This window comes from Chironomus tepperi, unplaced genomic scaffold (assembly GCF_022539635.2).
Source record: "Chironomus tepperi strain 1889 unplaced genomic scaffold, CSIRO-AGI_Ctep_v1 contig_172, whole genome shotgun sequence".
Taxonomy (NCBI): domain Eukaryota; kingdom Metazoa; phylum Arthropoda; class Insecta; order Diptera; family Chironomidae; genus Chironomus; species Chironomus tepperi.
Window position 1 is genome coordinate 278,305 of NW_027226294.1, and position 23,563 is coordinate 301,867.

The window sequence follows — 23,563 nt, forward strand, 5'->3', positions numbered from 1 at the left end:
TTTATTTAGAGTCGAGAATGAGAAACCCTAATAGATAGATAGAAGAAACAGTACGTCGGAAATGATAATATTATATTTGTTTTTGAGAAGAGTCACTTTTAAGGCTTCGATTGTAAAGAGAGTCGGCAATTTGTTATGACATGAAATTTTTCAAGTCAGTTTTCAATTTAACATCGTACAGATTAGACGTAAAAAAGTATTCCAAGTGATAAGTTCAAGCTGATAAGCCAGCATTAACAAATTGCATTTAATTATTTTGAATAATTCATCGAGATTTACAAATTTGCTGCCGATTTTTTTTATCAGTTTCATTCATTTAATATTTGAGTTGCACAAGGATCCTCAATTAATTATTTAAAATGCAGCATGCTAATGGAAAGAATGGTACCATCAATGGGTACAAAAATGAACCATTGAATATTTCAATTGTTGGAGGTGGATTGGTAAGTAATAATTTCTAAGTGCCTAACTGCATGTAAAAACACTAAGCACAGTCAACTATGATAAAATCAAGTGAAGATCGCAATGTATCCTTTGTCGTTATTTGGGGTTAATAATCAGGGGTTACTACGCGATCGATTTTCAAGTATTCAAGAACTGAACAATATTATTTTTGAGTTAATCGCTTTAACAGAAAAAGAGATAAGAAATTGTATTACTGTAAAATAAAGTATCAATCCATGGACCAAATATAAGATCAGCGTGTCTAGTTTATGCCTTGATTCAGTTGGTACAGTTAAAAGTAATTGTACAATAGTTCAATGATTTCACAAAGACGGTCTATTTCCAAATTCAATTAACCCGAGCTACACAAATAAAGAAGGCTCTGCTAAATCTCTTTTACCAATTCCAAATCTAAGGCGCCTCTATACGGCATCCATTTGCCACCCATTTGTATTGCTCGGGCTGCTTTTTTTGGAAGTTTACTTATAAGTGAACAACATCCCCTAACAAATAATGATCATATTAACCTGAAAGAGTGTTTAGGTTTGTATTGTGTATACATAGAATCAATACAATTGAGAATGCTTAATTTTGTGAGGATACTCATTAGTGTGGTCCTTGTCTGTTTGGGACCTGTACCGTAAAATACTAAAATCATCATTGCTGTTCGAAGGGCTATTCATTTATTAAGTGGCGTAAAGAATCTTATTAAGGCCCTTCTCTTGCCTTCTTTGTTATAGATTATGATGCAATTAAATTAAATTGAAAGTGAGCGGCCTTAATAAAAAGAAAAATTATTATCGTTTAATTTATTTCTCATTTCTATCAACTTTTCATCAGCAATAAATCTTGCATAAGGGATCGTTTGGAAATTATGTTCTAAGAAACTTCATCTAGCCACTTTGTAACAAAATAATGAATACAAAATTGTAACCTCAACACGCCAGAAATTACATTCGTAATTTTAGAAATAAACTAGCTATTCAGATCTCAAAGATCCAGAACTACGCACTCACTATAGATGTTTTAGGGTTAATGACAGTTTAACGCAGTGGCAAGCAATCTTTTAATTCTCGCGGCACACCTTGGTGGAAAGCCTCGACCTAAACCGCATATATTTTAAAGCAATTCCAACATATTTTGGTTATGGACTAGTGTGTCGCGATACACTAGTTGCCCATCACTGGCTTAACGAATAAGGGTTCGCCAAACCTATACCTACATCTTACTATCATCCGAACCTTAATAGCAATTTAGCCTTGAAAACAGTATAAATTCGAACAATTCTTGATAACAATAAATATATACACATTATAATCAAATATATGCCTACTTTGTTAATTATCAAAAAATGTTTAGCTGTTCTCACGTCTCAGGGTAGAATCTTCTAAATTGATAATTACTGTTGATTTGTTCCATTTAAGAAATCACGGTCTAGATTAGCATAAGTCACGTTTACATAATTCTATGAATGATTCACCAATTTCTAGTGATAATGACATTATTTCGAGACATAATGGATTTATTGCCTCAATGAACTTTATATTCTATTTTAAAATACATGCTGATTATATTCATATTAGTCATATAGTCCCAAATAGAACAACGTGTTTGCTTCGTCGCATTATTAATGATAAGACATGATGTTGTCTTGATGGAAACAATTTTGGCGGCAAATTGTGCTGCTCGGGATTATAAAGAAATACATTAATGCAGAACGTAAATAAAATAATGCAAAAATTTGTTGATTTTAATATTTTTCTTCCGATGTCAAGGTCGGTTCATTGGCCGCATTGCACATGGGGAAACGCGGACATAATGTGACAGTCTACGAATATAGAGAAGGTATTAAGCATGAAATTACAAATATTTGAATGAAATTAAATTACTAGACTATTCTAAAATCGTTATCTATAGACATACGGACAGCTGAGCTGGTTATCGGAAGAAGCATAAATCTTGCCTTATCTGTTCGTGGTCGAACTGCATTAAGGGAAGTCGGACTTGAAGATAAGATGCTTAAACACGGTATCCCCATGTATGGACGTATGATTCATAATATTGATGGAACTAGGAACATTATTCCTTATGATCGACACAGTAACCAAGCCATTTATTCAGTAGGCCGAAAATATTTGAATGAAATTTTATTAACAGGTAGGTTTTACGTGCATTAAGGAAGTCATAGTAAAAGTTATAATACGATATATCATATTACAGCAACTGAAAAGTATCCAAATATAAATCTAAAATTCAATAAGAAAATGTCGGGTGGCAAAGTTGAGAAAGGCGAAGTACATTTCGTTGAGTAAGTCACGTAGCAATAATATCAAATCACAATACTTCATACATATCATTTTCCATACAGCACAACAACAAAGGAAGAAGAGACAACAAATGCAGATTTAATTATTGGATGTGATGGTGCATTCTCATCGGTTCGTCGCGAATTCCTCAAAAAGAATGCCTTCAATTATCAGCAAATTTACATTGAGCATGGTTATCTTGAACTTTGCATACCACCAGGAAAGGACGGAGAAGTAAATCACTTGATTGTAACCAAAAAGTCACAAAATATTTTACACAATGTATTTGTATTCTTATCAGTTCCTAATGCCAGCAAATTATTTACACATATGGCCCAGAGGCAAATTTATGATGATTGCGTTGCCGAATCAAGACCGTACGTGGACCGTTACTTTGTTTATGCCATTTGAGAATTTTGATAGCATAAAGTCGTCTGATGAACTTTTGAAATTTTTCGAGACTTTTTTCCCGGATTCAATTCCATTGATTGGCGAGGAACGTTTGGTTAAGGACTTTTTCAAGATACCTCCTCAATACTTAATGGCCGTTAAATGTCGTCCATATCACGTTTCGTCAAAATGTGTTTTGATTGGTGATGCAGGTCAGTAACAGTGATAACAGCAAATACTATTTACTAGCTGTAATTACGTTCATTCATGATTCTTATTTTATATTAAATTCAGGTCATGCTGTTGTTCCGTTTTATGGACAGGTAAATAGAATAGACAAATCGATAACTGATAAATCAAGAATTTTATGTCCAATTGTAGGGAATGAATGCTGGTTTTGAAGACTGTAGTATTTTAACGAGACTATTCAACAAGCATGGATCAGATTTGGAAAAAATACTCAACGAATACAGTGAAACAAGATGGGAAGATGCTCATGCCGTTTGTGACTTGGCAATGTATAACTACATTGAAATGAGAGACTTGGTGAACAAGAAATGTAAGTGAATTTGATTTGCATGACTTATTATTATTGTTTCATACTCAATTACATCTGCTTCTTTACTTGTAGCATTTCTATTCAGAAAGGCAGTAGACGATTTCTTACATTGGATGATGCCAACTGTTTGGGTACCGCTTTATGGAAGTGTATCATTTTCATGTATGCCCTATAAAAAGTGCATTGACAATAGAGCATGGCAAGATAAAGTGTTGAATCGAATTATAACAGTCTCTGGTTATGCTGTATCTGCATTGGGATTGCTTGGTGTGTATCAGATCTACAATAACTACAGGATGTTTGAGGAGTCAAGTAATTGAGATGATCAGCTATTATTTCCTTAGTTTATAGCAGATGCGAATGCAAACACCGAGTTTGGCTTTAATTTAATATGAATTAGGAGGCTTTGAAATTATTACAGAAATAACAATTTAGATTCAATAGGACATAATAAGCAAGTTTTAACACATTTTAAAAGTATCATAATCATTTAAGCTTTTATTACACGATATTGTGCGATTTTACTGCCATAAATAATAATAAAGTTAGAAAATTACATTTTTAAGTCTAAAATCTTTGTACAAAATATATACAGTCGAACTATACAATACTATGTCGTTGCTTTTTCGAAACCTTTTCATCTTGATCCCAATCATTCGGTACGACTGCCTTTTTTAAGCGCTTCCAAAAGTTAAGCCGTGACTCTTCTTTTCCGTCAGGAGGCCACATTATATAAGTCTTTGTTCTCATTAAAAATTGCAATGTTCGACTTCGTCGAGATCGTGGTATGTCATGAAGAAGAACTAAAATCAACTGCTCACGTCTTGTCTCGATTAATCTGAAGATAAATTATTAATAAAGAAACAGGAATGGACATTAAATTCTGTTTTTATTACCTGTGTTGCGCGAGATGCATCTCAAATGAGCACCAATTTGATTTTAGAAATGATTCTGATACCACGAGCAGTAAGCAACGACTTTTATCCATACATTGAATTATATTTTCGAGAATGCTTAGACCTACTTGAAAATCTCGTTCGTGTAGACAAATGTTAATCTCCGTACGCTTTTCGATATTTGGAATTAACTCATCAAGTACCCAAGATCGATCGTTATCAGAGTACGAAACAAATAAGTCGTAGGTAAATTGATCGATTGAGTTAGTCGACCTTTTTCGATTTTTAAGCATAAGTGCTTTCTTATCATCTGTATCAAGACTTAATATCAGTGAATTTTTAAATATTGAAAAGAAGTATTTAATGTCGGCTCGCTTCCAAAACCACAACATTACAATTAGTATTGCCGGTATGATGAACAATAGATTTAAATAGATGTACTGAAATGATCTGACTAATAAGGAAGATTCATCATCATCTCCTTTTGGTGTAGTTGGACCATCATCGTCAGGTGGATTTGTGACATTCGTAGAATCATCAGAGCTTGAACCTTCATAAGAAGGTGATGTTGTCGTATCTCCATCATAGCATGAATCAATCTCATTAAAATAATATCTTGATCGATTTGAAGAGCTGTATTCTCCAAAATTATAATCAAAGCATTTATAGTCATTTTCATTATAATCCAGCAACAGAAAATTGAAATTCATGATTGTTCTTTGATTGTGATCGAAGCCGTCGCAGTCATTTTCGGAAAATGGCTTTAATCCAACTGAAACTGTGCTTTCTTCATCATCTAAGTCTAAACCTTTTGGAGAATATTTTGCATCTAGATGTATCTTGTGAAAAATTGGAGCTAATATGTTTCGGTAGCTTTCTTCATAGTGAGACACAATAGTATGGAACTCTCGAAGAAAGACATTGTATTGATTTTCCTTCGCAAGAAGTCCTTGTGACAGGTCTATTGATCTTTTAGATCGTTCATTACAATGATGATAAAGAGCATTTCTTGTTGCTCTGTCGATGAAATCACGCAAGTTGCATGCGCATATGAAATCATTGGATCCTATTGCCAGGTACCTAAGAATATAGAAAAACTTGATTAGGTCGGTTTGGATATAAGTATTTTGGGAAATTCCCTTGATTAAAGATAAGACAAAACAGGTGTCAACAGTAAACAGGCTTTAACTTACTGTGTCTCATAAAAATCCTGAAGCATTTCTTGTTTGATCACAGTGATGTTGTTGTGTCTTAAATTTAGCACTTTAATGTTCCTATTTTCAGCAAAGATTCGCTTTTGCCTAGAAAATATAAATACATGAATTGTCGTTCATTCATCAATGAAGAAAGTATGCCTTACCAATTCCGTATCTGGTTATTACCCAAATCAATAATTTCTAGATTTTTGAGCGATGTAAAATCGTATGGAATTAAGGAACTTATGTGATTATTTCTTAAGTCTAACATTCTGAGCGTTTTTAGGTGAGTAAATAAATCCTTGTCACTAACTTGTGCGTCTCGAAAGACTAATATTTCTAACTTTTCTGTAAGATACTGGAAATGGTCAATGGTTAAATGTTTATAAAGTTCTACATTTCCACTAAGATCAAGAACTTTTAATCCTGTATTGTAGAACGTGTCGATATCTAAGGTTTTTAGGTTTGTGTGACACAACGACAGCTGATTAATTTTTGGTCCAAGATGTCGAAGTGCTCTAACACTTTTGCTGTTCAATTTTGAATATGATAAATCAAGGAACATCAGGCGAGGTAGTCGCTTAAATAGATCCTCTTCCAACAACAATCCATCATATACGTTAGTGTAATTAGGTGGAATTTGATTATAACTTATGTCTAGATGCTGTAGATTTCCTAAGGAATGCATATCGTCAGCATTAATTGTTGTAAAGTAATTATGTGATACAAATAGCCTGAATAGACTTGGTAAATTATAAAAGTAGCTTGACTTTAAGCCCGTCATATGGCAATTTCTTAAATCAAGTTCCAATAAATTTGTCATCAGCGGAAACGCCGTGAAATTTTCTATCAATGAAAAAAATAAATAGATTCTGTTAATGAATGAAGCATAAACGTGATGTGCTGATTACACTCACCGAATGTGGTATTTTCTTCCTCAAATAAATTGTAAAAATCATTATCGGCCAGCGATAAATATTGTATGGAGGAATTAGTAAGGCTTAAAACTGATGACGGTATTTTACTCAACTTATTATTCGCTATACTCATAATTCTTATCACCTGACAATAATAACAATGAAGAAAAAGAATTTATATTTTTAACACTCTCTTAATTCCAGCAAGGATTATCAATGATAATGACAAGAATTATTTACCTCACTGGGATTTTGACTTGTAAATGATAACACAAACTCGTAAAGCATAGATTCAGTCGCCAGCTGCAGCGACAAATCAAGAAATCCCGACATTGCTGTACGATTCACAGTTGGAAGTCTTAAACTTCCATTTTCGTACACCCACCATGATAAATAAAAATCTGAACGTTCCAAAATGCACAGTTCGTTCGATTCCGATGATTCGAATGAGAAAACATTGTAAGGCACCGGAAGAAACTTTTCTACTGATAACGAATCTTGTGACGTCTCATGGGATTCTCCTATATCTTCAATGCTTCCAAAATTAACATTATCAATCGACGAAGTATTACTGATATCGTTGACATTATTTATCGTCACAATGTTTGATGCATCATCATCATACAGTGCCGTATCAGTTTTTTTTGACTTGTCGATTTTTTCGACATATGATTTACAGTTTACGTCTACTTTTATATGGATAAATAACACAACTAAAGTACATAGCACAATAGATATAAGATACATTGCAAAAACGATTTTTTACTCATTACACTTAAATTAATTAAATTTTTATCATAATATGCACACTCTTTCCATGAAATCACAATGTTACGGTATAATATCGTATGATCTTGGATGAAAGGCTTTACCGATCAATACTTATCAGTAGATTAAAAATTCCCGAATGAATAAAAAAGGCTTGACTTTCTCTCTAAATGTATCAAAGTTCAGATATTTCCGAAAACATGTTACCGTGAGCTTCCGCACTCTTCAAATTCTAAAGCAATACTAATGGAACTCTTTGATTTTTTTTTCATACACAGAAGCAGTAAAAATCAATCAGTCTTAAAAAGATTTTCGCATACTTACCTTATCAACGAAACAAAAAAGTTAGTTTGCTGATAATTTCATTAAGAATACATTTATTTACGGTGGTATTTATATATCATTTCAACGATTTTTCCTACATTTACTACCTTTCAACGCACGTAAATAGTAGTGGATCTTATAACTCAGTCTAAATTTAGTCGACGCACTATTTTAACGAATTGTGTTTGTTTCCATTGAAGGATTAATTAATAAGATTAATTCAATAAATCTGTTTGCGCTTGATATGATAAGAAATATTATTTGTATGAGAAATGATATTACGCTTTATAAATGTTTTTATTGTGTTGGATCCTTTCGAAAGTTCGCGAACTATATGAGATTTATTTAATTTAAATTTAAAAAAACAATTAATTAAGAATATTCCTTTTGCATGCAAATTAAACTTCTAATACCAGAAAAGTAACTTAAATATTACGAATTAAAAATTAACAAAATTATACCATAATTAATTTAACATTATCTGAATTCTTGATGTATTTATGCTTATGTGTCTCAAAAAGATTTTCAATTTCATGTACAAACTGTGTGTGAAGAGCAGCAATCTGTTCATTTGTTGGTGACTCATTCTTTTCGACAGATATCGGAGATCCAACGACTGTATGAATTGGATTTCTACGCGGAATCAAACCAAACGAGTATTGAAAAAAGCCACGACCAATGAAAATCGCAGGTGCAACACCAGTCCATGCTTTATATTTCTCTTGAAACTTTCGTAACATACTACCAGGTTCAATTTTAGGTGAATCATAAACATCAACTTCACCAAATGAAAATACAGGAACTAAAGAAGCACCAGTTTCGATGGCGGCTTTGATGAATCCCTTTCGATTCTGAATATGTATTTGATAAACTCCTGGACGACTGTATAAAGCCTCTTGTGCGCCACCAACCACTATTGAAACTACGTTTGATGTATATCCATCTTGATTACACAAAGCTAATTTGTTTGTAGACTGTGATAATGCTCGTTTGATAGCTGTGTATTTTGGTGACATTAAACCCCATGAAAGTGCCAGTTCTCTGAAGAAAGGTACGTAAAAATGGAATGACAATGTACATAGTTTTGATCTAATTCCCGGAAACTTTTCATGAAATCCTGTAGCGTTTGTAGCAAAATTCGTAAACAATCCACAACTAATTACACCGTGAGGAAAACAGGCAAACAAATAATTCTTTGTCGGCGGCAAATCAACAGTCTTGACAAGTTCAACAGGAAAATAATCAGCAAAATGTTTCCACCATGACCATGATCTCACCCAATCGGAGCTAATCAAATAGAAAAGTTTATAAATAAAACATTCAGACGTAATGTTTGCATTTCTTTACCCTTGGCCTCGAATTCCTGTTTCATCAGCTTTTAAATCACTCAACATGAATATCATATATCCAGCAAACAATGTTTTGCCAATTATGCCAGTACGGAACTGTTGAAAATGAACTATTAGTGTAAAACAAGTCACTAAAATTAATTAAACTTACCAATAATAAATAAATCGCATATACAGAAAGAAGTTCTGCAAATAGAACCATCATGATGAAACAAAAGGCACTGAAGACTTCATATCTTCGTTTCATAGAAACATTAACGATTGGTGCCCATTCTATTGACAGAATTAATGATTTTATAGTTTCAATAATATCCACGTGCATTTTTATGAAATTTAATTTTTCACCGCTCATATCTGCATTTGATGGATTTTTACACAAATTGACAACAGATGTATAGACAGCACTTCAAGACATCAATTTAAACACATGCTTACACCCGCGAAATATTAATTAAATAATTATTTTAATATTTTTATGTATTATGTTTCCCGGTTGAATTTTAAAACCAGAATAAATAAGAGAGTAGTTTCCTCCCTTCTAATCATTTTTTTATTTACCTTATCACTTCCAGACATTTCGAATTTTGATCTTTCGGGTTAAGCAATAATGCATCAGTTCCTTCTTTCTTATCAGTGCGTTCATAGTTTAATACGTATATAATTTACGTGTTAAAATACACGAGTCATGCATGACTTATGAGAGGATTTGAGAATAAAAATATCGGAATTAAATTTTTAATACTTTATAGCTTTGTTTTCAGAGTTTGACTTTTCAATACAAAATCCGAGTCGGTTTAGTGTTCTGATGTTTTAAAACTGCTAGTGTCAAGATTTTAGTATATTCTCCGAGCTTTTTAAACGGATTGAAGTATTTTGAATAAAATCATTTTTATGAATTCACCACTTGAGTAAAAATTCACCTCATCAAAGTTGAAGGGAAAAACTATTCCCATGTTTACTAAATTTAATGTATTTCATAATGATTTTTTATTACATTGATTTTACGATCAAAGAATTAGTCAGACATTAATCAAATTAAGAAGAAGCCGGAATAATTGTTAAAAATAGTAACACCTAAATTGAAATGTATAAGATTGATTTTGTATTAGATTGAACGAGATACAGCATGGTTTTCTGGAATAAAAATAATTTTTGAATTGAGAAGGAATTTCCATTAATTTCGTGATGGCCATGTATTCAACGAGTTTATGTCAGTTGTTCCTTAATGATCCACTAAAGGTGAGTAGACATTATTTTTGGCAGCATAAAAGCTTTAAAAAATCTGAAAAAGAGAAGAAAAAAAAAGCTCAAAAAACAAAAGCTTTCTTGCATTTACTGTTTATTATTAAACCAAACTGTAATTAACAAGGTTTTTGATCGGTTTCTTTAGAATGCATCATACATTCTTTCTATTTTGTAATCTGTGATAAATACTTTCATCTAATAATTTCTGAATAAATGAAATAACTTTTCTTATTTCCTCAAAAATCTCTAAAACTATAGCATTATTAAATACATTCTTCAAAAAAAAATCTCTTTTGATTATAAGTAGATAAATATTTTTCACTTGATGTTATCATATTTTATTTTCAATATTATTGCAGAGTGCCAATTGTAGTTATTGTAATTTTACTGTTCAGGTGGGATTCTAACTATTGACAACTTCTCATCATTTATTTTACAACTTTTTTTTTGATTAATTTTATGCTGGGTCAACTGGTTGATTATGCAGGAACAGTGCCAGCAACTTTGTCATTTACTGGATACGCTCCTGTCATTACATATCCTCAAGACTTACTGAATTTAATATTTGCTTTATATTTCACTCAACATCAACAATATTTCGTACACAATTGCATCTTTATGTTTAGGCGATGAACATCCTTTAATATTAATTTTGGTTAACATTGTTTCTATTTATCTTTATTCTTTTTTTCGGATTGCATTTACCCTGTGAGCTTTCGAACTAAGAAACTTTTCATTATGTTACGGAAATAATGATGCTAATAAGCATGTGTTCATTTACAAAACTAGCTTCAAAAATAAACAATCTAAAGGCATCATGACTTTATTATTTTTTGGTATCATGTGATCGACATTAGTGAGGAAATATGAAATAAGGAAAGTAGGATAATTGGCACTTTTATGCATAATGATGTCGCATTTGCATAAATTTAGGAAAATAAATTTTATTAAAAATTAATTAACAACATCAAGAAATTGCAAAACATTTTTTCATCTTCTACAATTTTTAAGTAGGAAGTTTTTTTTTGTCTAATTTTCATATTTTTTTACTTTTTTTGAAAAATTTGAGCTTTAAATAGAATAAGGGAAAAGGATACAATCGTACTTTAATATTTTTTATATGTTTTTAACAGATCGCTTAACTCTTTATCGAATTTTTTTCATTTTTTTTGTTAATTAATTAAATTACAACGAGATTTATGTAGCGAATCATTAAGCTATCTAATTCTGAGAGTTAGGTTCATTTTATTCCTAGTTGATTTTTTCCTTTAATTAAATATTAGCATAAAGCAGTTTCAATACAAATACATTAGATGAAAAATGGTAATATAAAGGATTTAAGTATTAGGATATATTGGTATAACAAGGGTAAAGACTTAGACTGTATCTAGATGAGATTCTGGTATAGAATTTGGTGATTATTCTACTCAAAGTAGAAACGGAGTTAATACCTCTATTTTTGATGGAAGTTATCTTAAAGTTTTGGAAAGTGGAACTGTTGATAGAGACAGTTTAGCATTTGGTATTGGTAAAATGGCAAAAAGCGATAGATCCATCTTCAGACGTCAAACCAGGATCCATTAATATTTCATTTAACTTGCTGAAGAGTTTAGCATATTGACAGTTTCTCAATCCGTCATCTTAAAAGAATAGCTATATTTTTTCAATTTAGTATGGATTTTGTCAGATTGCTATTAGGGGTAGAAGCGTACTCAAGTATTATCCTATAATAATATAGATGATCTTGCTCATAAGAGTTCTCGAGACCGATCCCAATACTTCCCAGTCGAGATTTGTTGAGACAGAATCTTCAAAGAATTCTCTTTTAGTCGCGATCCGGGTCACAATCTCGAATATTCATCGGGAAACCCTCCTTGCATACCAATATATCCTTAGTAAAATAGTCAAGCAGGGATAGATAGGAAAGATATATTTTGTTGAAATCAAAGAATCAAAAAAAATGTTAAATAATTTTAAAGAAATCAAATTTTTTATTAATGAATAATAAATTCTACAAAACTTAAAAATATGTAATAATACCCGCAAATCATCCAATTTAATACTCATAACCAGTTCTGATCTGTATTATTTATGATTCTGCATGATCAGTTCTTATGGTCATATGAAGTACGAATTGGATGTTTTGCTAAATAATTAATGATAATGGTAATTTAATGGTAAATAAAGATTAATTCAGCATAATGAAAATATAATTGTAATTGAAATAAATGTTTTAAAATAATCGATAAATGAAATACTGAACTATATTCATAACAACGTTATTTAAATGTATGCATTTTAGTATCACAAATAACTTCTTTGTATCATCATTAACCTCTTTTATCTCTTTTACAAATCTACAATTGGGTTTTATTATTCATCATTTTTATTATACTTTTATTTTGGTTTGATGAAAAATATTTTCAACAACAAAAATTTGCATTAAACGTTTTAATTTAACTTGATTTTCTTATAAGAAATCGGCAAAATTGAAGGAATTTGTTGACATTGTGCTTATCAGGTGTCTTCATCGTCACTTAATCTTGTTATAAAGTAACAAAATAATCAACAATTATGACATTACATTCAAGTATCCTAAAATTTTGGTGTTTCTTAATAGAATGATACAGTAACATCCCTTATCTAACCAGACCTTTCCTAAGTAGCCGCCATATATTGTACATCAATCATAATTATTACTAAGAAATATTGCTATATCCATCAACATATTCCTTCAATTTTGAATTTCAATTCTAAAGAAATCAATTTTATTTTGACTAACAAAATCATCTAAATCTTGCCTCGATTGCCCAGCCTTTTAAAAGGATCTCCCTTTGTATTTATAATCAATAGGGAATAAATAAAGGGAGGAGATTAATATTACTACAAATGACATAAACATACTCTGTTTTTTTTTTCACCTCAATCATCAGCTAATTGGTTGGTTTCATTACGACTACAATAACGAAATTCATAAGAACTCTTTTATGTATATATTATTATATCTTAATCAACTCATCTAAATAGCATTTCATTTTTATGTATCTTCTTCCTCATTAAGAACTAGTTCTTCTCTCTCTATATATATTAATCATTCAAGAAGATGAAAATACACTTGCTATTTTTCATGCAAGTAATGTAAGTACGTTAAAGAATGATAATAGTCATAGGTATTCACTTTATAACTAGAAAAATATTACTTTTAATTATGTTTTTTTTAATTTCATTCCGATAGAATTTTTGAATTAATAGTGATGCATTATTATATATAATTTCTCAGATTTCTGATATTATGATCAATATTAAGAAGCGAATGCGTTGCTATTAAATGGTTGGAAGTAATGTAATCCATTCGTCGCCATGTCGTACTCACTAAGGATTAAGATAATATATTAATTAATTCAACACTTTATTGTATGTATGCAATTTCTCACCTAATATAAGCAGGAATTTCTAATTGATCTTTACAAATAACTGCATAAAGATGTTCGACTCCAGGCAGTGAATGAACCTTGTGTTTAATTGCTGGCGCCATAAATGTAGTGAACCAGAAAGTCATAATTTTTGTCCAGAATGTCGGGTGAACAATGTAAAATGCTTTAAGATTTTTCTTATATCTGAAAAAAGCAGATTAATGCAATAATAATTAGCATAAACTTTCTTTTATGATCAAAACAAGCTTAGGATCTTTTGCTAATGATGTCCAACTTTGTTATAATTAGGAACTGTGTACAGATTGTTTAATAAATTTACAATGTTTACTCTTCGGAATTTAAAAACAAACTGAGCTTTTGTATAAAAAGGGGTGTTCAACTATGTAAAATAAATATTATTTAAATCTCAAATGAACGTTATAATTGAGTACAGTCCTATTTATAGATAGAAACAATGGACATCATTGATAACTGATCCTTTATACTTACTTATATGGCAAAATACTGTAGACTTCCTTGAGCCATGCTAATGATGGATAATTATTTGTTGCTGTTAATGTGTGAAAATATGCAATAACATAATCTCCCTTTACTAACGGATCCAACAAGTATATCAAATATAACAATGCCTGAGACACGAAAGGGAATAAATTAATTATCTGACAATAGACTTATTAATGGCAATAGACTTACTTTCTCTAAATCTATTTCATTTGCTGGAAACCATTTCCCACAAAATACAATTAAAGGCCTGCCGAGACGATCGTAGCCACTTTGATATAAACAACCAATGCCACTAACTTCGGATAAGTCTTCTGTACGTGCACGACGCAACAACCTTTCGTATCTATAATAAATAAAAGAAGGAATAGAGACCATGTTAGTTACATTTTTCTGTGAATGGAATAAAAATAAATATAGAATAAAAATTGAGCAACTCCAAAGTCACGTTTAATGTGAAGTGTGAATGTGTCTAATAATACTCATTTCTCTATCGTCTACTTGAACTATTGGCACTAGCTTTCATCAGATATTTATTTTTGATTTTTTTATTCTACACAGTTTATTTCTGTATTGATAAATTGGTGCTCAATTCAATGCACCCATGATTTTTTCCATCCCTTACAATCCATACCAATTCGTATGTCTATTCTATTCACGTACATATTTTAGGTCATTGAGAAAAAAGCATGTAGGCATTTGAAATATAATTTATATCCATCACTCGGTGATGATTTGTTGATCCACTTTTAAAAACAATGAGCAGTCAAGATTTATAGCAATAATTTATAAACAGACTTCTTATCTAGGCATATTTATTATTTTGCAGTAAGAGTTTCTTCCGGATTTTCAGTTTGTGGTTTTAAAAAGGTAGCAGCAAGCATAAACTAAACAAGTAAAAAGTGTGTCAGTGATTCCAAGGTCAACAGACTTGATAGACTGTCATGTGATCCTTGAATGTAATATGTCCTAAACAACATCCCCAAATCCACCCTGATTTGCTATTTGCACATAAGAATCAAGAGAAAAACATCCAAAATGGAACTAAATGGAAGAAAATTGTACATAGTTAACTTTTATGTTCTTTTCATTCTCTACATCCTTTATTTATCTTACGAATTAAAACCCTTTTTTCTACATTACTCTTATGTACATTCTGGAAAATATGTATAAAGACCATAAGTCCTTATAGAGTATGTTTTCATGCTGTCATAAAGGATGATATATGTATGAGGGATTCTTTACTATCATCATCATTACTGTTGTATAAAATGATGAACAAAAACACGTCATATAATGAATTTCATCAGATTGTCTTAAAGCTTTCACATCACCAAAAGCTCTTTAGACTTCCTGAATCTGATGATATTTTTTGTAAGGGACAAAATCCTTCCCATATAAAAATAGAAACTATAAAGCGATTTATGAACAATCCCTTTCAGTGCTTTTCTCTCGACATGCTTCATTCTACTATGTCAAGCTTGAAAGCTTTTCTAACAGAGGATCATTTGAGAAGCTTTTTGAGAATTTAGATTGTGATTTATGCTTACATTTATGCAAGCCAATACATAATTATATTGTAAATATTTGTTAACATGCTAACTTACTTTATGGACTTTAATTGTAATTATTTCATAAAATTTCACGGTAATAGTAAGTTATCATGTGAGCATTTATTTACTCTCCACTCTGAGATCTTAAATCTTCCTCGTGTTTCACAAAATGAAAATTATTTATCTTGATAAGATAATGATGCGGTATTTCATCCTACAAGTTGTTATTCATCATATTTAATATATCCATGAGTAATATCAATCATTGCTATTAATCTGAGGCAAATAGAAATTAAGATGCAGATGTAAGGGAAGATTCTTAAATAGAGAAAAGTACCCAATAGACTGATGAAAAGCTCAGAAATTTCTAAAGGGATTTCTTTGCAATTAGTACACAGATGTGTTTACCATAGGTATACATATGTCATGCGGCAGCTTTTATCTTGATACCTTAGTAGGGGATGGCAAAGAGAATGCTTGTGGTACAGAAATGTAACTTCGGAATCTAAAAGTGGTCTCTTTTTCACTTAGGGATAGTCTTCTCTACTTGCTGGATCATGCAACGAAGTCTTGTTGCATAAAAATTAAATCAAAATCAGCTGTCAAAGTGCTGTAGTTGGAATGGTTAAGCGGAACCGACTCAAACGTTCCGGATTCGATTCCATGGGAGATCTAGTCGGATTCGGAAGCCCTTTTACTGTTTCTAGTGACACCGTCTCAGTTTGGGTGCGACACACAAATTGTGGCTAAGTACATTGTATTGATATACCTGGGTCATGTAACTGTGCAGAGTTGGTAATAAAACGAGACAGCGGTTCCCTAACGAACACGTTGTGTTGTTTGGACTGATATATTAAATATTTAAAACTTTATCCGGTCAAACTGTTGCACAATCTGCAGACCCAGCAACCCCCTTAAAATACGAGTATAATAAGCAACGAACCCTAAGTAACCGACCTTTAATCTTATGATTCATTACAATGTATCTATATATTTAATGCTCATTTTGTAGTTCTGATCACAATAAAGCTTCTCATCAAAATTATATTATCTTGATTGAGGTTATCTTAACATATTAATAGCCGTGAAATCAAGTTGGAAGTAAAAAATTTGCAAGACAAAATTATGGAATGATAAAAATCTTATAACAATAATGTCCGTAATTATTTTAATTAGACTACCTGTGAGATACAAAGAGTGAAATTGTGCATATCGTGAGAATTGATTTAAATCATTCAAAAAACAATGCAATTCAGCTCGTCTCACACAATTTCTATGTATATAATCTAAATTTCATTCATTTAAGCATTTGCAAAAAACTACCATAACGTGCAGAAGAAGCAACCTCGGTATAATACATAGAAATGAATAGAGAAAGAAAAGTTTCATCGATATTTTTCATGTTATTTGTGATTCAGTGGAAAAACACAATGGTACGATGGATATAAAAACATTGTTTTCACTTATCGCATGGTCTTTTTTTTTAATTTTCGCATTTATTGCCGCTATTAAGTCGTGTTTACTCTTTACAAGTTAACAAAAAAACTTTCAATCCAAAAAGCATTTAGATAGAATATGAAAATGACAAGATCCAATATTGATTTTATCTTAGCATCAATCCCAAAAAAAAACTTGTGTCTTGTCTTAACATATTTACTTAATGAGAGATTACTATGAACGAAATTCCCGTAAGATGATTGTTTTTGTTCCTTTTTGGTAAGCCTCTTATGAAAAATTAAATTCCTTCTTTTTTCCGGTAAAGATAAACAGAGAAGAAAGCCATTCATGGAAAAAAGGCACAAGTGCACTCGTGAGATTCATTTGAATTGCCAAAAAAATAAAATAAATTTGATTGTGTATTGGGGAAATTGAACTAACAGACAATAGAGTCATAAGGGTCGTTCGTAAGTGATGTCTAATAGCATGAGTGCACCACGGGTACGGTGTGATGTGGTAGACCTGTACCGTACAATTGGTGAACTAAAACTGTACCATCGTACCACTATACCGTACCGTTCCACCGGTCTACCATTGATACAATACAGGTGTACCGCTTTGCCATAGTAAGTGTAACATGGTACCGAGTGATGTACCTATACCGTACCGTGCCAAACCATACCGAATCACCACCGGAAAATTAACCCCAGTGCTTCTAATACCGAACAATGTATCGTGTACGCTGTTGCATCATTGTGTCGCTGTCTTGCCGGTAAGTTGCGAACTTGCCCTGGCGGCATTGAGACAATACAAAGACGATTCGCCGCATTCTACCGCTCGGAAGTCATAATTCTTGAACATCATTTGTAAATGACACCATATGCGGATACGTAAAATCAAATTTTCTCTTCTCATTAAGAATTTATGCGTATGTATGGAAGGAAAGTGGATCAATAAGCGAAAAAACAGACACCGCAGACACAACTCTTTCATTTTCACATTTATTTATTCTTTTCTTCTCTCAGTCTCTTTTTCATCAACTAAAATACGTCAACGATTTCGAAATCTACTACGTAAATTCATTTCTCTGCATCTATATTTAGCTAGTGTCTATTATATTGCTCTATTAAACAACGCGATTTTGTATGCAACATGAAAATTATAATCATCTGAATGAGTTTAAGGAATAAAGCATCAATTAAATTATTGCACGAGGCTTCCTTTAACTTTAAGCTTATTAGTATTTTGAATTTTAAATCAACAACATCCGTTGATAAATGGGTTATAAAATTAATTTTATGCTCTATTTTTTAATTGAACTTTGAGATTATAATCTAGAGATTTTTAGAACATTGATAGACAGACTCAAATATTTACTTAATAAAAATCAACAATCTTTCAGCAATCGCATGAAATCGCCCATCAAAATCAAGCTCTAAAGCAGTGTTGGACAACCTTTTATTTCCCGGTAATAACACTAGTGTGTTGCGACACATAGGTTGCACACTAGCGTGTTGCGACACACAGGTTGCACACTAGTGTGTTGCGACACATAGGTTGCACACTAGTGTGTTGCGACACAAAGGTTGCACACTAGTGTGTTGCGACACAAAGGTTGCACACTAGTGTGTTGCGACACAAAGGTTGCACACTAATGTGCCGCATCACAGGTTGCACACAACTGTGTAGCAACACACAGGTTGCGCACCCCTGACCTAAAGCATTCCAAATTTGATAGACATTTTTATAAAAACGGAAATGGTTAATAGACATACACGTTTTAAGCAGTGTGAGCATAACAAAAAGTCACTTATCAAAAAATGTACTGTAATTTGAATCAATTCTATGTCCATCGTTGTATCTCAATTTACTAGAAAAATAACATTCTTTTATTGTTAAGCATCAAGCCCAATTTTGTTAAATGAATGTCTAAAAACCTTATTGTGAGGCACAATGATACGCGAAACTAAATAAATAAAAATAAATGACCAATCAAACTTTTGTATGTAGTCATTCTGGCTCATTCTTGGTAAAGACACGTTCTATTTCATCGTATTTCAAAATTTTTAAGGTGGTGACTAATTCCATTAATTTTAATAAGAGTGATAATTGTTGCAATAAGCACACCAAATGATTCATCATCACTAAACATTCGGCCTTTGTTGATTCATGAACAAGGAGTCATTCACAAATGACGTCCTTGAAATATTTCCTTTCTTTAGCCTTAAAATGTCCGTTTTGTTGGTTTTTAATATTACGGAAGTGATTCACTTCCGATAAATTTCTATAGTAGACGTCATTTATGATTGACCCCACAGCCGTTTGTTTGCATTTTGTTTTTGTACTAATAAATTTTGAGTATAGAACAGAAATGACGACTGTTTGATATTGAATAATATATTGACCTTTCTTCTGGTGTCTCAATTTGAATATGTTCCAATGATACAGGCACCATATCATTATTATCAACCTGCTGTTGCGATGTTTCGCTCAATTCCACAGACTCCATTGCCATCATCATCTTTTTTTGGCAATTATTATTATTATTACAAATTTACACTTAAAATGGAAACTATGATGTAAATGATGGTTGAAAAATGGATGTTGGTCCCTTTTGAGATGCAAGTAATTTAGTTTAGCTTTTATAAATAGCTCCTGTTTCCTTTTCTTTATGCTTTTCTTTACTTCTTGTATATTTAGTACAGAAAAAATTAAATAAAAAATCAAGTAGAACTCAATGAGAAACACAATGTTCTTTATTAGTACATCCGATATGAATGAAGCGCGATTTCATACTGTTCGAAAAAAAACGAAGAGCGATTATTTGCCGAATTACAAGCTTATGCTGAGAAAAATTCAATATTTTCATTTTGTTGTGCACAAAAAAAAAGGAAAATGAGAGAAAATGGAGAGTAAAATGTTGAGTATCTAGAGGCTTTGAGCTGATGAACTTGATGTAGTCATCAAAAGGTTTTCTCTTTTCGTCTACAGAAAGTATTGTAATGTTGACTGCTCATTGCCTGAGTTTTTCTCTTTTCATTCTCTCTCATTTTTGCTGTTTTTGCTGTGTGCGCTGGAAGACATTTGGGAAAATTTTCATCTTCGTGATACTCGAAAATGTTATTTGCAAATTTGACCCCCTGTATATACCTACAAGATAATTTTCAACAAGTTTTTCCCAATAACTTTAAATGAAGGAAGCAACAATAAAAGTTTTTTTGGTTCTACCTCGACATTTCATGTATTAAAAAGTATTTTCATTTGTTCATGACATGGAACTAAATGTGAGGAAACATGTAATGAATGCCATTTTGGATATAGACTTGGCATTTCTTCAAAAATGATACTCTCTGGGGTTTTGTTTAGAGGCTATAGAATTTTGAAGTTAATAATCTCGTTTCTAGGTATTATTTGTCTGATATTTCATCAGAAAAATGGAATTCTAGGAATGTAGAGTTCAGGAAGGGGTCGTCCACTTGTTATGTTTTCAGTTTCCAATCCTTCCTTCCTTGATTTCATACATACAACTCTCTAAAATAGTTGTGGGCAACCTGTGTGTCGCAGCACAATAATGCAGTGATGGGCAACCTGTGTACCGCAGCACAATAAAGCAGTGTAGGACAACCTGTAGGCCTCAGCACAATAATGCAGTGGTAGACTACCTGTGTGCTGGAACACACTAATGCAGTGGTGGACAACCTGTGTGTCACAGCACAAAAATTCAGTGGTGGAAGACCTGTGTGCTGCAACTCACTTGTGCAGTGTTGGGCAACCTGTGTGCCGCAGCACAATAATGCAATGGTGAAAAAACTGTTTATCGCAACACACTAGTGCAGTAGTGGAAAACCAATGTGCCACAGCACAATAATTCAATGGTGGAAGACCTGTGTGCCGCAACAAACTAGTGCAGTGATGGGCAATCTGTGTATGCAGCACTAAAAAAAATTTTGGAAATGTCATGAATCACATGTCGTGTAACCTTGAACCTGTAGGCCTCATCACGGCCGTACTTAACATCAAGCGGTGTGTCCGTAAAATTTGTGCAAATGTCAAATACACTTCGTGGCATTGTCCATCAACTGGTTAAAGCTGTCAATTCAGGTATTGCCTGTAAGATCCATTTCCTCTCCCTCTGCCCTTTAATAGCGAACATAATAACTGAACGGTAGGTCATACAATATACATACAAATAAGGAGAATGATAAAGGCACGTTTGATTTATATAAACTCATAACTAAGAACCTTAAACGTAATAAATAGGTTAGAAATCGATTATGCAAACTATAAAGTATGAGTTGAGGTAATTCATATAAATATCAATAATATATAAAAAATTATGACCTTGAATTTAAAACAATGAAAGCGAAACTCGCCGTTTATCGTCCGGAAAGCGGTTTGTTCCTTTATGAAATGTGCAACATGCACAATAACACTTAATTGAAGCATATTTCCCATACCTTTCCAATCTTGATGTTTAAATGTATGGCAACATTAACATCGACATCGATTTTTTTTATTTTCAATTCAGGTATTGCGCTTCCGTTACGGAAAGTGAGCCTTGTAAGATCACATTTCTTTTCATTGTTATTCTTTTTTTGTAAAGAGACGCAAGATAATGTTTTATTGCATGCAATTAATGTCTTACTTTTATATCAACTTTAATTAGTTTGTATAATAAAACTTCCAGCAGCCCATTTACAAATAATAACAGACGTAGTTGGTGCTTGAAAGGTTTTCGAGGTGGTTTTGTAAGGAAACTTGAAATCATAAGTGACAAACTTGACATTTCTTACTTCCTTAAGCAAATTTAAATGAGATTCTTACAAATAAAGCATGATATACTTATGAGATGCTGCGGAATCTTCTAGACACTCCAATTTTAAGTCATCAATAATTGCACAATCATTGTTGCCAATTAATCACTCTCATCAATATTCATTTAATCGTTAATGTATTATAGAGAAATAATTAAACTTGTTATGGCTGTTTTACGCATAAATTTTAATGAGTGACTTATTACATATTGCGATTTAAGGGAATAAGTCATTTGAGAGAGATCGAGATCTACTTGAACTACGTATTACAATCAATTAAATTTGCATGAAATTACATACTTCACAAGTGTCAGCAGAAAAAAATTCCATGCAAATTTTGAATTGCTGTTTAGGGAAAGTTTTTTCGAAGTTGTCGTAGACTTTTAAAATCTGTACCAAATTACCTCAAAGTGTGCTATTGTGATGTGTAAGCAGAATGGAATCTGGGGTATCGAGCTATATATAAGCGAATCTGCCAGTTCAAGAGTAGGGCCTCTGAGGCAAAGAGGTTAAGTATCACGAGTGGATGTACAAGAAATCTGTATCATTCTTACATGAGTATGTGTGTTCGATTCCCACCAGAGATCGTTCTTTCAATCATTAAACAGAGTGTTTTCGACATGACAAGGATTCACATAATGAATCACAACATTGCACTTTGGAATGACATCTATCTGAAAACTCAGATTCTCCCATTTTAATAGCTTTAAATCAAAAGTTAGACGTCATTTGTAAATAAATTTCCCAACACAATTCATATAAATGTTGAAAATAAATCCTATTCACATTTACTCAATGTCAGAGATCTCTTCTTATTTTATCTTAAAATGGAACAGACAAATGTATACACAATGTAAATAGTTTCAAAATTAAAATGAAGGAAAAACACAATCTTGTGGAGCATTCGGAAGTGTCGTAACACTAGAAATATTTCCCTCCACCACCCTAAACCGTACCGCTCGGTAACCAAATCATGAACCGACATTTGAACTCCGTACCTAAATAGCAACCCCATTCCATCCTCTTTTAACCGTCACTTAACTTCTAAACGTTCCCTAATGTGGCCTTATGGCTTTATTATGTACCAAAAAATTTGATATCACTGCTCACTTGGAACGACATTTGAGATAAGTAGATTTTAATTTGCACGTACTTATGACCTTTACGTACAACGAAGATGAATAAGTGTCTTCAAATTTGTTCTTCATCTTATCCGTCTACAATTTTCATTCATTTGAGTTTGCAATTTGATAAGTTTTTGGAATGGAGATAACTTTTAGAGATGTTACTGATTTTTATGACATGTTTGTAGCCTTCATAAACTGAGATATGTTGCTGTGATACGTTTTTTATTATCAATTTGTGTACCCATAAGAGATAAGCATTGTGTAGATAGGAAGCAATTTTACATGAGTCAAAAGCAAAGATTC

At 32.1% G+C, this 23,563-nt stretch overlaps 4 protein-coding genes across 5 annotated transcripts in view; 1 reads left to right on the forward strand and 3 right to left on the reverse strand.

Moving 5' to 3' along the window:
• Positions 1 to 184: 184 nt before the first annotated feature.
• cn (Kynurenine 3-monooxygenase cn) lies at positions 185 to 4,255 on the forward strand. The gene is made up of 9 exons (XM_070638431.1): positions 185 to 443; positions 2,220 to 2,289; positions 2,362 to 2,601; positions 2,665 to 2,752; positions 2,813 to 2,984; positions 3,052 to 3,352; positions 3,435 to 3,463; positions 3,522 to 3,699; positions 3,772 to 4,255. The coding sequence occupies exons 1-9, from the start codon at positions 360 to 362 to the stop codon at positions 4,017 to 4,019; spliced, it is 1,410 nt and encodes a 469-aa protein (XP_070494532.1). The 5' UTR covers positions 185 to 359; the 3' UTR covers positions 4,020 to 4,255.
• LOC139089014 (toll-like receptor 2) lies at positions 4,178 to 7,929 on the reverse strand. The gene is made up of 6 exons (XM_070638430.1): positions 6,949 to 7,929; positions 6,709 to 6,853; positions 5,956 to 6,637; positions 5,789 to 5,896; positions 4,596 to 5,675; positions 4,178 to 4,537 (listed from the first exon to the last, which is right to left on the reverse strand). Exons 1-6 carry the CDS (start codon positions 7,453 to 7,455, stop codon positions 4,300 to 4,302), a joined length of 2,760 nt encoding a protein of 919 aa, XP_070494531.1. The 5' UTR covers positions 7,456 to 7,929; the 3' UTR covers positions 4,178 to 4,299.
• Positions 7,930 to 8,078: 149 nt separating this feature from the next.
• LOC139089017 (2-acylglycerol O-acyltransferase 1-like) lies at positions 8,079 to 9,736 on the reverse strand. Of its 2 annotated transcripts, XM_070638433.1 has the most exons (4): positions 9,495 to 9,736; positions 9,301 to 9,422; positions 9,148 to 9,245; positions 8,079 to 9,087 (listed from the first exon to the last, which is right to left on the reverse strand). In XM_070638433.1, exons 1-4 carry the CDS (start codon positions 9,499 to 9,501, stop codon positions 8,256 to 8,258), a joined length of 1,059 nt encoding a protein of 352 aa, XP_070494534.1. In that variant the 5' UTR covers positions 9,502 to 9,736; the 3' UTR covers positions 8,079 to 8,255. The 2 variants fall into 2 exon arrangements, with proteins under 2 accessions (XP_070494534.1, XP_070494533.1); XM_070638432.1 differs by having other exon boundaries at positions 9,301 to 9,736.
• Positions 9,737 to 12,362: 2,626 nt separating this feature from the next.
• The window catches only part of Gdap2 (ganglioside induced differentiation associated protein 2), a 29,709-nt gene continuing 18,508 nt past the window's right edge, over positions 12,363 to 23,563 (reverse strand). The window contains exons 8-11 of the mRNA XM_070638417.1: positions 14,522 to 14,675; positions 14,318 to 14,457; positions 13,829 to 14,011; positions 12,363 to 13,766 (exon numbers count right to left, since the gene is read on the reverse strand). Coding sequence (XP_070494518.1) covers positions 13,697 to 13,766; positions 13,829 to 14,011; positions 14,318 to 14,457; positions 14,522 to 14,675 — 547 coding nt within the window. The 3' untranslated portion in view covers positions 12,363 to 13,696. The remainder of the gene's footprint in view (positions 13,767 to 13,828; positions 14,012 to 14,317; positions 14,458 to 14,521; positions 14,676 to 23,563) is intronic.